This window comes from Chelon labrosus, assembly GCF_963514085.1.
Source record: "Chelon labrosus genome assembly, chromosome: 15".
NCBI classification, from domain to species: Eukaryota; Metazoa; Chordata; class Actinopteri; order Mugiliformes; family Mugilidae; genus Chelon; species Chelon labrosus.
In genome coordinates this window covers 15,094,878-15,111,838 of record NC_140348.1, presented here as the reverse complement: position 1 = coordinate 15,111,838, position 16,961 = coordinate 15,094,878, and the positions used below count along the sequence as shown (strand labels likewise).

The following is a 16,961-nucleotide window of genomic DNA, read 5'->3' as shown; positions in this document are numbered from 1 at the left end:
ACTCCTTTCTGTCCTGTCTTTCCTGAGGCGACCCCTTGGTTTCCTGTAAGCATCTCTTTGTTTCTAGGGGCCTGTGAGAGAATGATTTTATCAAGAAGTAATAATGCTGCTAGTTAGGAGGCACTGCGCTGAACTAATTATCTGTAGCTTGGCTTTTTTTCACAAGTCATGAATAATGACTTGTGTCATGTGGTAGAGCGCAACTCAGTGTTCAGATAATGAGGAAGTGGGGCTTCAATGCAAAGTCACGAATATATTTCACCATATCTTTGGATCGCTTCCTCTCTTTATGGAGCTGCCTGCTGTCATATTTCACTTTGCCTTTATCATACGTCCCCCAGGCATGACTTCTGCCACTCTGATCTTCTTCTTTCTGTAGTTTTCATTGCTGCCATTGCATCTATAATACAACCTCACTAGCATAGGTCACCATTCACACAGTCCTTAACTGAATATAACAGTCAGTGTCTCTCCTCTGCCATCCTGTTTAGACATGCTGATGTAATTATGCTTAAGATAAAGAGGAGATGTAACGGGGCAGGAGGAGGAGGAGGCGGAGGCGGAGGAGGTGGTGGAGAAACCTCAAGTTCACATGCAGCTGATGAGCGAACAGACATACTTCTTCACCCACAGAGGATGTAGATTTGAGTTTCCCGTCTCTCCTGTGGTTTTGCTTTACCTCCGTCACATGTGGTTTCATAATACACACACACTAACAGCTGCTACAGGCCGACTCTTTGGGGGCTGCAGTTTTGTGGAGGCTAAGTCCTTCTGTGTAAACAAAATATAATCGCCTCACATAAGAAATTAGACGGATTTGCCACAGAGACAAATTCTCACCATTTCTTTCTAAAGTGCATAACCTCTCTGCATGTAATCACCTTTTCCCCCCAGACACACATGTCTGCTCAAGACGTCTGTGGTCAGCCAAGACTCCCAGTGATTGTTGTTACTGCACATAGCTGAGATTTCTCATCTGGTTCTGCTCTCCTGCCCAGCTGCCCACTCAGAGTCAGACTGCATATCCTCAATAAGCGGATGCTGGACATCGACGGGGACAGGAAACCACAACATAAGGACAGACTTCCTCTCTCGTGATGGCACCGTTTGTTGTGGACGCTTGATATTGTCCTCAGAGGAGGGACGAGGTGAAATCTCTGTATCTCAGTGCCCATGTTGGTGCGCGTCAGCTGTATTTCCAGGCAGAGAGCGTGTTTATAATAGTCTACTGGATGGTGCTGGCATTAGATTTATGTGATTTGAGAGATATATTTTTGGTCATGGTTGAAGCTCTGCAGAGGAATTTCAATTGTGTTTTGTCTGGAAAGAAAAAAACAGGGCGTCCTTATGTTTACATCTGCACTTGGCAGATTGATCATAGGCCCCAAGCAGATCATGGTATGATTATGTAATTAATTTCAGTGAAGCTGTTAAGACATAAACATGCACAGCCTACCACACGTGACGTTTCTGTTTCTGTTTTCTGTGAACCTCAAGCATGCGGATTCACGTACTTCTCCTTTGTGTCTTTATTTTCAGTTTAAGAGTATGAATATAGTCCGTGTGTGGGGAACCTTTAACATGTGCAAGTTGGCAACATACAGAAATCACTATGTATGTGCTTCGGGATCACTGGATCATACTGTTTTTTAGGATTCACTTCATTGTTTGACTGATTTGATGGAAGAAACAATATTTTTTTAAGGTTTCAGTTGTATTCCTCTTGGGATATACTCTGCCGTGCATTGTACCCAGCTTATGTTTATGATTTATTTATGTATGCATGTTGCATCTTTATATTCATGCAACTCTTCATACTTCCAGAAATCTCTCAGTGTAGTACACAGTGTTTACATCCCGCAGGTGGTGAATGTTTCACCAACGACGGTACGTATAAGGACACGGTAAACACGGCTAGCTGCCCCGATGGTTGTTCAGGTCAAAGGTGGTGGTGGTGGTGGTGGGGTCTAGGTAAGCTGCGGGTCACTGAACTCTGGTGATTAGCAAAACCATACGTCAGCTTCTGTTGAATAGAAGGGTTCAGCAGCTTGCAGAGGTCGCTGAGAGATGTAATGAATTTACAGAGGAAGAACAAGGGAGGGAGAGCGAGAGATGTCAGACGCGCGCGCAGAAACCGGCATCCATTAATTTCACTGATTTAATTCCTCTGACGTTCACCTCATTACCACTGTCTGATGACTATCATTCATTTGGGCCCCTCTGCCTCTTGCTCTCTCTCTCTCTCTCTTTTTTTACCCTGCAACCTTTTGGTCACTCCACGGCGTCAACAGTTTGGAGATGATAAAGTGTATTTTTTGGCCCCTTTTTCAAGCATACAAGTATCTTGTTGTTCTGTTCTAAAAGTGTTAATGTTGCTCATATAAAAACAGGTTGGTATTACAGTAAAGTGTGTAGCTGCAGTCGAGAGTTGGATCTGCGGCAGAGGAAGCTGAAAGTGCTACTTATGTCCCTGCTGTGACTTGGTGCATTTACAAGTGATCAGACTATTTCAGGCAGCCTGATTGTACTTCGTGTTGCTGGTAATGATGATATTTCATGGATGATTTTCCCACTGAATTAACTCTGTAATGCGCTGCAGCTAAATGACTTATTGTAACTAAGGAGCGGCGGTGTTGCTTGAGCACAGACGGGAAAACAAACTCTAGTGCTGTCACTACATCTGTGCCACTATCACTCTCTCTTTTTGGAGAACACAGGCAACAAGTCCAGGCAAGTTCTCTGCGGGATGTTTGAATGATGCTCTGGGAAGTCAAGAGTCAAAATGGTTTCGGAAATGAGTCAAAAAAACATATTGGAGTATGGCAAGTCAGTGGCAATCCAAGGTCCTCGGGGGACCTCGGCTCCCCTCGGCTCAAACTAGTGAAAGTATTGAGATTTATATTCTGTTCTCTAAATTTGTCTTTAAATGCTCAGCATGAAGGGCTGCATATCTGAGAAGCAGCTTTCATCTGTGACCCTGATGTGTTGTGTGACATCTCGTTTCATGAGCGTGTGGAGATTGATGCGGTCCTTGGCACAGGTGAGCACAGACCGTGCTCCAACTGTAATTCTCAAGTTTGCATTCTGAGGAGTTGTTGACTTGGACGCATCTGTGTGCTGGATCTCTTGTCATGTGAAATGGTGCAAAAACCAGGAGGAAGCAGCAAGATTCACTTCTGTAAAGTAAACCTTCTAAACAAAATAAGACATGTTTATCTTTGACTGGTTAGAGCAGTTTTCAAACTTGGCTCGTCACAAGTGAGTTCTACAAGAGCATTTCATTAAATGTGTTTTATCCCGTGAGCATTTACAATCTATGGAGTTACATTTAGCGTTTGCTTATATAATCAGTTCAGTCCAGACACAGTGTTTGGACAAAACAGTATATTTAATATGCCCTTATATATCTTGTTTTGTCCAAACACAGAGCTTGAACTTGAGATTGGACATTTTGCTTGAACACTAAACTAAGATGCTAAACGCTATGCTTGCTTAACGTCTGTGTTTGCCTTGTCATTGTGAAGGTCTCTTCCCTTCATCTGAGAAATTGTTAACTGTAGAATAATTAAGCCAGCAAGTCGATTTTTCTTTGAAACATTAAATATGCGTACTGCTGAGGGAAATTTCTCCACTTAGGAAAACAAAACTGGGATGCACCCTTGGTTTAGCTGGTGATGATATAATCGTTACTTGCAGTCCTAAATAATTAGTAGTTAAACATATTTGTGGACCATCTAAAAACGGTACAGGGTGTAACTAATGATTGCTGTTTTAAATCCATCCATCCATCAACTGTTAAGTTTTTAGTTTTGAAATGTCCTTTGCGAAGCTTGAAACATTTAATTGGTTATGAAAATGTTCTTCTTTAATCAGACTTGAATCAGCTCCTTCACATCCAGCCTGCACCTTCTTTCATATAATCTACAGTCCAATCTGTGATACCTGCATCAAATCTAATACTTAAAAGAAAGTTCTGCTGAGGAAATAAGAGACAGAGTTTCAAAGAGAGAAAGGGTTAAATTCACAAAGGTTTTATCTTTTTGAGATTCATGCTCAAAAGGGATCTGAGCCCTCCTCCCTGTGGGCCAAGAACAGAGCCCTGAGAACCGGCAGCGATCCCTCAGAATATGACCTCTTCTCCTCGCTTGTACTCTCCAAAGCTTTTTTTTTAGCCTTCAGAGTCCACTGTGAACGTTGTGTTATCAAAGGCTGGGGCTGCTAACGGCCCCACGGTGAAGGCTGAGTAAGACGGACACAGCGGACTGTGAAACCTGAACCCTTTTTTTTTATCAGAATTATGCATGAGCTCAGAGAATAAGGCCCTTTATCGTTGACGGTCATGGTGGCAGTGAAGGTGACCTCTTGTTCGGTAGGTAACGTAGTTTGGAAGTGAGGCCTTTTTAAGGGTAAGCTGTGTTTGATAGAGAATTTGATGTATTTTTTTTCTCATCTTTCATCATCTGTGCTCAGTTTCTCTGCTCTAACCACTGATTTATAAAGACCACGAGTCCATTTGTTGCCTTGTTATTTCGAGAAAACCTCAGTCTAGGCGTAGCCGCTTGTTACCCCGGTTTTGGCCAAGAAGGAAGGATTAAGGGCAAGGATCATCAATTTGTTCTTTTCTTTGGCTGCGCCTTTTATCCCTGGCTGTCATCTCCTGGAGAAAAAAAAAATGAATTTTTATCCTCTTCAGCAATCTGACAATTGATTTGCTGAACAAATTGCACCCATTGAGAGCTGTGTGTACCATTTTGTGACATTGTGTTGAATGCATTGAAGAAGTAATGACATGGAAATGGAGAAGAACTGCTTCCTTTTAATCCACTAGTACAGCAAGAGACTGAGATCTTACCTGTCCTTGCAGCCACCCTGTGAGTCTAACAACCTTCAGTGTTGGTTGTTTTTTTTGTACTTTTGCTACTTTCATATGTGAATCTAAAGGCACTAGGAGGAACATTGTGGTGCCGGGACGATTTAGCATGAATCGGCAGCATGTGTGCGTCAGTGACAGAGATCTCTAACTGGCTGATCGGTTTTGCGGATCAGTGCAGGAGAAAAGAAACAGAAGTGACGAAAGTAAACAAAACCGGAAAGTTCAAAGGCGCACAGAAAGCTCTTGGATCACGATCATCAAGAATCGATAAGCTGTAAACCAGCTGCATCGTGGTTATTAGCTCTTCTAGCTTCCTAGCTAATCCTGGGTTTTCTGGTATTCACCTTTGTTTGAGTAATGCAGACTACAGATTAGAGTTATTTCCTTTTATGTAGGTGGACAACATGTGTTCCAGCTGGCCGCTGGCTGTAGTGTTTGGAGTGTGTTCAAGTGCAACTTTTTGTCCCAGATGGAGATGACATGTCTTTAGGCTTCGAATTGTGCCATTGCATCAGCCAAGATGAGACACGCACATAGAGAGGTGTGCGTTTAATTGAACTCTCCGCAGTCATCAGAAATTCATAATGCTCCTAGTAAAACCAGATTACGGTGTGATGGGTTAAAGGTTGAGAATTTGTGCATACTCAGACATGAGTGCATTGTCCAAACTCTGGTAATAAAGTTATCTAATCTGACAATAAAGTTATATAATCTGACATAAGAAACTTGTATGGGATGGTGTGTGTGTGTAGTTGTGGCCAGTATCCAGTGTGTGTGTGTGTTTGTTTAGGTGTCCTCGGGCATTTAGTGAAAATGGAGAAAAATAAGGATGGAGATGGAAGGAGGCAGAGAGTGATGGAGAGACTCATGCCGCACATGCAGCAGTCCTCCATCACCATGGCAACTAGTTGCGGCTACATGTGAAACGCTGAAGTAATTATAATTGGTAGCATGTTGTGAGTCTGTGAGTAGTATGATTTGTGTGTGCGCATTACGGTTAATACACTTCCTGTCAGAGCAAAGGTGGCGGAGGCAACACTTCGGATGCTGCTGCCTCTTAACAGCGTGTAGAAAGTTCTCAGAGTGGACATCCCCGCGCAAACAAATTGTAGCCAGCACATGTGTGTGTGTGTATATCGTTGCTGTCTTTCTACGCACAGTTGACTTTTCCAACGTTTTAAAGTGAGCAGCTGCTTCAGGCGGCAGTCCAGGGGCTTCACTGACCTCCTCATCACCTGTGTCTGTCTGTTGATTCCTAAACACCGATGATATTTTAAACAAGTGAAAACATCCACCACTGCAATGTTTAGATGTGTTAGTCGCTCATCCGCTTTGATCAAGTCTGAAATATCCCAACAATGACTGGATGGAGAGCTTTTAACATTTAGTCACACCTTCACTTTAATGCTAGCAACTTTAATGCTAATACAGTAAGTTCTTGTTTCTTGAGAAATGAAAATAAAGCCAGACTCTTCACTTGATCTGAGAACTTCACTCAAGTTCACTCAAGAAAATACAACTTAAAGGAGCTGGAAGCAGAATAATGACGCAACAGTACCACTAATCAGTAACAAACTAATCTAATTATGTAACTGACAGGTCTGTGTACAATTAAGTTGCCACGTGCAGTCTATGATGTGGAGTGGGAGCTGAATAGTGGCCAGGGCAGCCAGTTTGAACCCAACAACAGTTTAATCAGACCGTACACTCATATATCCATAAACGTGTCCGCACAGACACATTGCAAAGATTTGTTATCGTCCAAGGTGTGCACAGCTCCGTCCGACCGCTGTGAACTCAGCATTATGTAACTAAGATTGATTACTCATTAAGGAACCACGTGAGGCTTCAGTGCCAAATGCTTCACAACACCCCAGTGGCTGTTTATCTAATGGGAGCTGAGGAAAAAAAGAGAGGGAATCGAGCGTCAAAGCAAAACTTAACTGGCCCGTTTCGCTTCCCAAGTAATGATACAAATATTGTGACACCGTTTCAGTTGCAGTTTTGGGCATTATGCGAGCAGCTTGCCCTCTTTTCGTCTCATTCCAGGAGAACTTGATTTACCAACTTAAGATGCCAAACGGCTCCGGCTCAGAGGCTTGCTGAGCTGCTGAGAAATGTAGCTTTGCTGTGCTCATTACTCAGGAACAGTGAATCAGCCCTACTCAGTACTTCCCTATTCATATTTCTTGAACTCGAACACCACTTCTGGTTTTGGATTTTAGTGGTCAAATAGTGGACATTTATGGGAATGAGTGCTATGAAGTCATTGTGCAGATATTTTTGATCCACTCCAGTCATTCCTCTTGAGATTCACTTTGGCATGAATACTGAAATTTGTATGACTACTTTGTGGTTTGTGCTAATTGTTGAATGTTAGTGTTCTGACATGCTAAGATAAGCCGGTGGGCATGGTAAATATTCAAGAAGATCAAGATGAAGATCAAGAATCCTTTATTGTCACTATATTGTATTGTAACATGTGAGCGTCGTCGCTGTGATGATGTTGTTGTCATTGTACAGCCCCACTCAATTCAAGTCAAGTGCCGTATGTGTTCTGTTTGTGTTTTTTACTCACTGTTGCTTTTATTTCTCCGTCTTTTACAGAATGAAAAGCCCCTGGGTCATTCGGCAAGTCGGTCCAGCAATATATCAAAGGTGAGTCAACCCGCACACACGTTAAAGAAGCTAAATGAAACATGTACGACCTCCTCTCTTCGTCGCAGAGGAAAGGGAGCAAACATAAAGACAAGAGGCTGGCAGTGAGGTGAGCTGGGGATGAAGGTGCAGATTGACAGGGCCGATAGACACGCAGCCAAGTGAGAGCAGCTGATAGATAACCTGCCTCTGTCGCATCACATCTCCCTAATCAGAGCTGCCTCACTGATCAGCCTCTGTGGCTCACGTCTTACTCGATTTCCTCCGTTTCCTGTCTTCTCCATCGCTTCCCCTGGCCTGCATTAAATATGGGGTGGTTCGCCTGAGCTTCTTAGGGGGATAAACCTTGTACTTGTGCTAATAGATGTCAGGGTCATTTTATCACCACGGGACAGCTCCGGTAATAATGTTTGATCCGCGAGTCGTTCGCTCTTTAAACTTGAGCATGAAAACCACACCGTTTACAACAATCATGGTTAAATGTAAATACTGTTCTGAATGGTTGGCCACGATAAACACAACAAATCAGACTCATTTGCAAGTGTTCCATAGATACCTTTTGGACATCGGTGCTCTCAATAGCTGCAAGGGATCATCTAAATTTTATGCACCTGGCTCGAGCCATTCAATATTAAGGATGATATTCAGTATGTATGTTTAATATATACCAAATCCTTACACAGAATTCAGATTTCTCTTTGCAATCCACCTGCGAAACGGACAACTTCAAGAGCAGCGAAATCAGTCTGAAGGAATGTTTCTGGACTCCTGTCTGTCATTCTTGGATATAATAGCAGAGCTATCCAAACACCACAGCTTTACATGGAGTAGATTATTCTGCAGGCGCAGCTGAACTGTGTATGAAGTCTGTCAACGCTGAACCAGGAAGCGCTCTTGCAAAATCATCAAAATGTTTACAACGGACAGATTAAGGAGAAATTTTCATCTGAACAGCTCATGTGGTTGTCTTGTGTGATGACTGCGTGTCTTTATTTTTCGCTATGCATAAAGACATAAAAATGAATACGAGAAGAACAGAAAGTGTTTTTGGTGTCATCTAACTTGTGAAAAAGGAAGTGAACAAGTGCATTTCCCAATATTCCTGTGACCGAGCAACAGTGTCAGGCCTTCTCTTCTTAACCTCTACATACACAACAGACGGGTGTATTTCATTGGTTAGTATTTAGCAGACCCAATGCATTGTCATTGAACGTCCTAGCGACTGTAGACCGCCGTTCCTCTGACGAATGTGCGCGTAATGGACTGACAGACATAAAGTATGGACAAGGCTCTTAAGTTTGACAGCTCTAATTGATAATCAGCAGTCTGTCTGCCAGCTGGTGTTTCCGCCTCCTTCCTAAAGGGAAATACAACTGACGGGCGAGGTTTAAATCGGTATTAATTGTCCTGTGCACAGACAGGTCTGCTGGGAGTCTCGGCAGTTAAAGGGAGTGAGTCAGGCTGCGACTGGGAAGGTGGCTGGCTTGAACTTGTAGACCGATTTGGACAATTTAGTGCAAGAAACTTTTGACGGATAATCTGAAAGACTCAAACTGAAAATAAAAAAAGCTTATTATATGTGTGTGTGATATATTTTCAGTGGTGCACCATCTTCCCGAAACTTCTTACACCGTCAGCTGCTTGAATAAGAATATGATCTACAAGGCTACAGAGTGTGATTTTATGCATGTATGCAGTGCATTCATAAGTCTCCTCGCTCTCTGCAGTATTGGCAGGATGAGATGAAAGATTTTCGTATTTCCAGCACTGACTCACGTCTTGCCGAATTTTTTGGAAAGGATATGAAATGTAGGTCAAGTTAATTTAGAACTGAAAGCCGATCACAGTAAAAATGCACACCATTCAGTCCTTTTATACGTGTCCCGTCTGTATGAGGTGTTAATGGATGATCGACTGGTGCTGGATTGTTTTTGTTCATTTCCACGTGAGCTGCAGCCAGACTCGAAATAAGGACAACGAAACAAACAGAAGCGGAGTCGCTGCACATGGCAGGGATTCAAGCTGAATTACATTGGCTTGTGTCAGATCAAATCAAAAATGAATGCACTCGTATCCAATTGTTGACCTACTTAAAAGATATCTCTCTGTATAAATAACCACAGCGTCGGCCTGAGAGGAATATTTCATAACGTCTCCGGTTTGGCACGGCGGTAACGGGCTGGATGATGTGTGAGAGCTCCAACATCCAAAGAATATGTTCATTCTGTCGAACGAGGGCACCTGTTTCACCTGTTATGTGGCTTTCGCACCTTTTGTGGTTCAGAAAGTCAGCTGTTGGCGTTTTCTTGAACTGAACAGCTCAAAAAAAAAATCTGAAATTCATATTTTTCAAGAAACTTGGCCGACTGAAATACCTGCGAGGACACAGCCTCACACCGGGAGAAAGAGATTTATAAAATAAGCTAAAAACTAGCAGCTATGTTTGGCCAGGGAGCAAACGGTGTCATAAAGATGATCACTGAGCCTGTCACTGGGGGGGATTAAAGTATTTGGTCGAAGATATAAATATGTTTCCAGCAACTGATAATATCTCATCTGCTCTATGGTTGTTTGTCCATTGATTCATTTATTCAATAAATGTCTTTCTTCATGCTGCTGAGAAAGAACTTGGAGGTTGTGGGTCATTTTTTTTTTTTTTTTGTTAAACGGAAGAAATTGCCGGTGTTTGTTATATACAAAAGCAGCTCTGAAAGCTTTGACTGGGTGCAGAGTGTGGGCCGGGGATTGCCCGCTGATTTGGCGTGAGTTGATTTTCCACTCGGTGAGGTCAGGAGGCTTAGCTGTAGCCGTTTCTCTCTTTAGCACAGTGCTAGGGAGCTGCGCGATGCCTCCTACTCTGTTTTGGAAGGAATTAAAGCATTACAGTGCTCATAAAGACACAAAGCAGCAACTCACCGCTCAGTGGGCGATGACAGTCAGCCAAACATCTGGTGGTGCTCTAAAATTCAAGCTGCTGCGGTTTTGCAGCAATTCAGGCTCCACTGTTGCGGCACACAACCTGGGTCTGTCCTCCGATTGTTTGCTTCCTAAATCTAAAACAAGCATTTTTTAAATATTTTTGGGTTTCTGCTGAACTTTGGATTGATGAGAGGGAACTTAACTTTATCTCATCCTAATCACCCATTGTTGGTGTGATTAGCTAGGCTTAACCACAACACTGAAAACAGAAGCTGTTGTATGTAACCCAGAAATGCCACAAACATTCACATTTACTGCATTTACACTGGCGCTATTGTTAGTAACGATTCTTTCTGTGATTCTGTTATATTTTCAGCAGATTTGATAATCCACAGTAGGCTGTATCACTTTGCACATGTCTTAAAAGCTTCTCGTATGATTTGTGTTGTATGGTGCATTAACACATACATCAGATAATTTCATTTAGCGCACATATAGACAGACTGAATGTCTAATCAGAATGACTGAAATCAGGTTTAAGAAACGCCACCCATGCAAACCAAGCCGCTGATTAACAAAAACAAGCGTTGTGTTCCGAACAAATCCTAAAATATGACAAATGATTAGTGGCTTTGTCAAACAAGTTGCTAATGAATTTACTGTTAATCAAGTTATCGGTTATTCAGCTAATCCCTCCCCAGCTCTGCGGCTAATAAACATTTCTGACAAGCTCTCTGATATATAAGTTTCCAGAGCAGCGTGAGACAACACACAGAGCTTTTAGGAGTGTTCAAAGTGCATGTTCAGTGTAAACCCGAAAGGCATAAAACAGCTGTCTCAGTGTTTATCATCATGAGTTATCATAATGATTGGAACATCCAAGTCCTAGTTATGTAACAGTAATGTCTCACATGTGCTTAATAACACAGCGGACATTTGTTCAGTGTAATTTAACCCACTATTTAAGTGTTATACTTTCACACAGTCGACTCTGTAATCACGCAGATGCTTTGAGTCGTCCAATGACACGAATATTCAAATGTTATTCAACTAACTGTGACCAAAATGTGTAATTAAACAATTATCGTTTCACCACAAAACCGTCGTAGTATACAAAGCCGGGTTTAGTAATATTAAATGATGAAGGAATATATTCTCTCTCCTCGCTGTGCTGCCACTCTAAAGTCTGTCCAAGTGTTGAAGCAACTGCACTGATTGCCAGTTTCTGTTAGCTCATATGAGGTCCCATTGAAGCAGATGGATAGTCATGATTTTAGATGGTCTCAAGTGCCAGAGAAATGATTGGACAATCAAATCCATCAGCTTTCCTTCGGCCTCCTGTGCAAACTGCTGCTAGCAAATCGCCCAGATTAAGGCTCTAATGTGTTTGTAGTTTCTCAGTAAACGAGGAGAACTACTCTTTAGTAAACGACTTCCATTTCCTGGAGTAGCTCATGAAAACTAATACCTTATCTGACTCTGGTTTTTCTTGCTTGGAGCCAGTAGGAGACCTTAGGTCTGTCATTGAATTTTGCTGCTCCGTTCTTTTCTGATTATATACTGCACCAGTGTGTAATCATTGTAACTAGCCTTTCCTCTTGAACCACCTACTCCCTCCATCTCATGGCTGACTTTAAGTCTCTTACAACTGATGACAGCGCTTGGATATCGTTCAGCATTGACGGCGCAGCATTAGGAGTCCTGACTTTTAATAAGAAGCATGACCTTGTGAGAGCAAGACAGAAGCTGAAAATGAGAGGCAAAAATATATAAAAATAAACTGCTGATGAAACAGGCTAATAAAAATAAAGTTGATGATTTTAAAATTGAATTTATTATACGTTTGCTGAGGGCAGTTTGAGAAACCATCCAGGCAGTAATATTCGTTAGCTTTGGATTTAACCTCCATAAAGGATTGCATCTGCTGCTGGCTATAGCTTTATGACAGCGCACAAACCATAGAGTGGTATCGATCTTCTCATCTAACCCTCGGCAAGAAAGACAATAAACCTATTTTCAAAAATGTCAGACAATTTCTTCGGAGCTCGTACTTAACCTCAATAATAGTATTTTAACAAAACAGTCCCAACTCAAGGTCGCCCTGCTGGCTTTTGTCCGATCTGTCGACCCCGTCAAGTATAAGTGGAATTTGTTTTGTCGAATGTAAACAATTTTGCAGAAGTAACAATTAATACGTTAAGGTTCAGATTAGAGTGTGACATGAAAGTGATATTTCAGTAGTGAGTTGCATAGTTTCTGTTAATAAGAGTGGTTATCTTCTGCTTTGCTTCTCTGTTGTGAGTCTCGTCTGCTCACATCGTCTGTCCTGCTAGTTAGGAGCTCTTGTTAGACTTTAAAGGCCCAAGAGACTAGAAAATGAGAGCTCCCCAAGTGGAGGCTGTGAAGTATGAAGGCAGAGGCCGTAGCAGATGTAAGGAATAAGAGGTGTGTGTTGAGAGTGGGAGTTGTTTCAGCGCATACAATAAACAGGTGTTCACTATAGCACGATGTTAAGTTGGAGTATTGGAGCATATTTCATGAGAGACAAAGAACCGCAGATAAACGTATACATTTAAATGTGAATACGCTTCTGTTCACGGCCGCCTGATACATTTTTCAACAGTTCAACAATCATCACTCCCTGCATTGTTTTAGTTACTCATTAAACACAGCCACTGATTTACTCATGAAAGGTCCTCGTCACAAGAGCCGTTACGAGAGAGCAGATGCTGAATAAGAGGCTGTACAGAACAAGCTGTTAACAGAGTCGAGGTAGCAATGATTAACTTCCCGTTATCGCTGCTGTGTCGTCTGACTGCTCGGAGAAGAGGTTGATTGTCAACACGGTGACTACATTGATGATTAACAGAATCAGGATGAACATAAAGATTATCTTGTGCTACTGCTCATATCACAATCTACGTTTAGAGTTCAGTCACCAAGTGTTTTTGCTAAACACACATTTAGTCCTTTTTTAGTCATTGCTGAAGCTAAAGGAATGTGTTGCGTCTCTCACTTGCTTCTCAAAGCAGTCAGGACTACATTTATAGTCCCCAGATTGCAGCCTTGAATGTGAATGGTAAGGCTAAAATAAGGCAGTAAAATGAAACAATAAACATGGAGGAAATAAAAGACTCTTCGATAGCTCGAAACCTTGGACGAGCTATCAAAGAAACGAAACAGAGAGGCGGCGTTGTGCGTGCTATTGTGTGTGCGGAAAAAGGGGGGGTTGGAGTGAAGCCCTGCTGTTCATGTACAGATAGATAAACAAGCTGAAGGGCAAAGCTGGACATTGAATTTTTTTTATTGATTGGTGTCAGGCCCTGAGCTATAAATTTTCCCTTTAGTTAGAAATGAAATCAATAGGTAATTAGTTTCTTTCTGAAATTACCAGGCCTCTTGTGTCTTTACGCTAGCGACCCAGACCCAGTCCCATTCTTTATGTTTCACGTCTGCATCTGACATTGTGGAAAGGACTGAGATGAATTGCTGAAGGACTAGTTTGACATTTAGGAAATGTTTTTAAGCGCGTTAGTGGTGGGAGTTAAATGAGGTAAACCACATTTGTACTAAATTTAGAAACCAGTGGTCTAAAGGCCTTAAATCCCCTAATGCTGGCAGCTGCATCTAAATAAAGCCTAATATTAACACGAATACAATCACTTTCGGTTTATTTAAATGAGCTCCACAAACTGTATCTTGTTTCATATTGTTTCTTATTACTAATACTCCACTTTTAATATTTTATTCTAAATAAGGATGAAAGTCTTGCTAAAATGTTGGCCTGTTTACCACCAGTGCTATCTCCTGACTGCTTGTGTTTCTTGCCCTGTCACACACACTGCGAAAGACTTAGTAAATGAACCCAAAACTTATGCTTTTATTATTTATTACTTATTGATGAAAGCTACAACAGATACGGGGGAAGGTGTTTATACTAGCTTGTACCTGCAGGTGCTTCTGTTTTAAATTCTCAGTGGAGTCTAGACCGACTTCCGCGCAGCCTCGCTTCCTCCAGCTGTGTCTTCTTCAGCCCCTCACTTTTCATAACGCTCCCTCTGTCTCAGCTGCGCTTCTCTTCGTGGCCCGCCTGGTGGTTCGTCTGCTCCGTGACGCACTGAGACATATTTTGCTTGGCACTACTTTAATCAGAGAGATTAACTGCCGGCGTTGTGTTTTTCTTATGTATCAGCCTTGTGCATCTCTATGTGCTTCTCACTCTTTTCAGTCTCACCACACAAGAGTGTTGCAGACATCAGAGGAAATATGATTTGGTCCCGCTTGTTGAATAATGCAGTATTTATTTCATTGTAGGGTTTCACTTAGATGTCTTCTGATTGCACCGTGCTCTAAACTGGCTATTTTTGTACATGTGTTCCTCAGGCGGGAAGCCCGACTTCAGTCAACGCTCCATGCAGTTTCTCGAGGACGTCGGTTTCCCCCTCCAGTCAGGACATCTGCAGGTACAGACCACTTCATCCTCAATTCGTGCCTGTAAATTGGACACCTAAGGGCAATAAGTTAAATCTATTTATCAGTCCATTGCTGATGAAGCACCTTATCAATGGGTGATGTTGGATTACCCGTTACCCTTGAGCAATACACTTGTCACTGTGGGGAGTAGAGTTGGTTGGTAACATGGATCATCCTTTTATCTCCTTTTTCAAGTTCCTTTATTTTCAAATGCATGATGTCTTTCCCATTTCTCTTTTTTCTCCTTTCCCACACCTTCTCCTGCTGTCCTTTACCACTGATGTCTATCTCGTGTCTATCTCCTCTTCTTCATCAACACATGTGCGTAAACACTTTTACAATAGCCGTCAGGAACAGGACACTCAGAAGCAGACTGCTGTGGTTCTTTTGAACTCTAACGGTAAAACCTGTCGAGGTGGTTCAGAAGGTATTTCCGTGACCACCGTCTGTGCGGACGCCCCGCCGGCTTCCAAACACTCCAAACAGCGAGACTGGCTCTCTCTGCTCCGCCCGCCGTCCACGTCCGTCAACAGCGGCTCACTCAGGTTTTCAGTGTCACTGAACGACGTGGGCCAGCGAGTGGACAGTCTTTGCCGTGGTCTGCAGTTCATAGATCGCACATGTTCTGAGGGAGAGCTGGCGACGAAGCCGGAGCCTGCCGAGCCTCCTGGTTCGGCTCGAAAGGCTCACACGCTCAACGGCAAGCTGGCTGCAGCTCCCACACACCAGATGCCAAATCTGGCCTTCTCAACACGCACCCACCCCCACCTCGTCCCCTCCTTCACCAACAACTACAAATACATGTTGGGCATCCCTTCCACCAATTGCTTACCGTCCGACCCTGCCGCCATCACCGCTCCCACTCCTCTTTCCAACACTCACCTCCACCCTCATCTCTCCCCGAACTCCAACTTCCTCCGTCTGCTCCTTCCCTTCTCTCGCTCCTCAACGTCGGTCAGCCTGCAGTGCTCTGAGCTGGGCAGCTACGCTTCCCACCTCCACATCACCAAGTCCTCTAGCGCCCTTCTGGAAGGCAGTGAGTCAGGGTTTGCCCCTGAGGATCTATTGGGAGATGACGACGTGTTTGAGGAGGACCAGCCCAGTCCGGCTCCAAAGGGAACGGGCCAGCTGGAAACCGCAGAATCAGTCACTGTGACTGGGCTGGGTGCTCTTCTTGCCCCGCTGTGCTATATGGATGAGGACAGCGACTTGGACCGCTGCCCATCCCCTTTTTCTGAGAAAACTGGGCCACTGTCACCCTATTCGCTATCTGGGGACTGCTGCAGGTGGGTGACTGTCTGGATGGTGTAATCCACCCACCCTTCCTGTAACTTGGTAAAGCCCAGACCACCCCTGTGCCGTTAAAGTGGCAGTGAATCCTAGAGCCCTGTGGAGTAGTGGACAGCTTCTCATCCTGTAGCGTAACTAGCAAGCAAATATCTCATACCGCAGCAGTAATTGTCCTGTAAACCCCTGCTCAGAGTGGAGCTGTTAATCAGAAGAACCTGACACATAGAGGCTTTAATCTGCACCCACCACAGCACTGTACAGTACGCCTCCTCCTCAGTTGTCCCGATTCAACCCCCTGTGTGTGTCAAGAGCAGAAATGTGGCTTAATGTAATTTCATGCCATCTAATTTTTCTCCACTGTTATCTTAGTGCTTTGCCATGTTTTTCATTGTGCTGCCAAGCGGTGGTTTTAAAATAATTTTTCATTGTTACCAGATCGATGAGGCAGTAAAATGTCTCACATAGGGTGCAGAAAATTGTGATTGATTTTGCTCATAAGCTTAAAGATTTTGCGGCAGAATCGCGGGGCAATGGCGGTGTTAAGGGACAGATAGAGGGCCAGAGGTTAGGGTGGAAAAGATTTAATAGTACCGGGAAGTGGAGAGTGTTTCTGTCGGTGAAATGGAAAGTGAACAATAACTGGCCGCCTGATCGGGTCAGCGAGGCCATCATCTGTATATGTCACGTGACAAACCACGTTAGATGGGGAACACTGTGAGTAATATTTCATTACAAACCGAGCCGTGTC

General features: G+C 43.2%; 1 protein-coding gene across 8 annotated transcripts in view; it reads left to right on the top strand.

The window, feature by feature from the left end:
* The window catches only part of marchf8 (membrane-associated ring finger (C3HC4) 8), a 75,257-nt gene that overhangs the window by 46,158 nt on the left and 12,138 nt on the right, over positions 1-16,961 (top strand). For all 8 annotated transcript variants that reach the window (XM_084561559.1, XM_084561560.1, XM_084561562.1 and 5 more), the window contains 2 exons: positions 7,481-7,531; positions 14,834-14,913. In XM_084561559.1, coding sequence (XP_084417685.1) covers positions 7,481-7,531; positions 14,834-14,913 — 131 coding nt within the window. The remainder of the gene's footprint in view (positions 1-7,480; positions 7,532-14,833; positions 14,914-16,961) is intronic.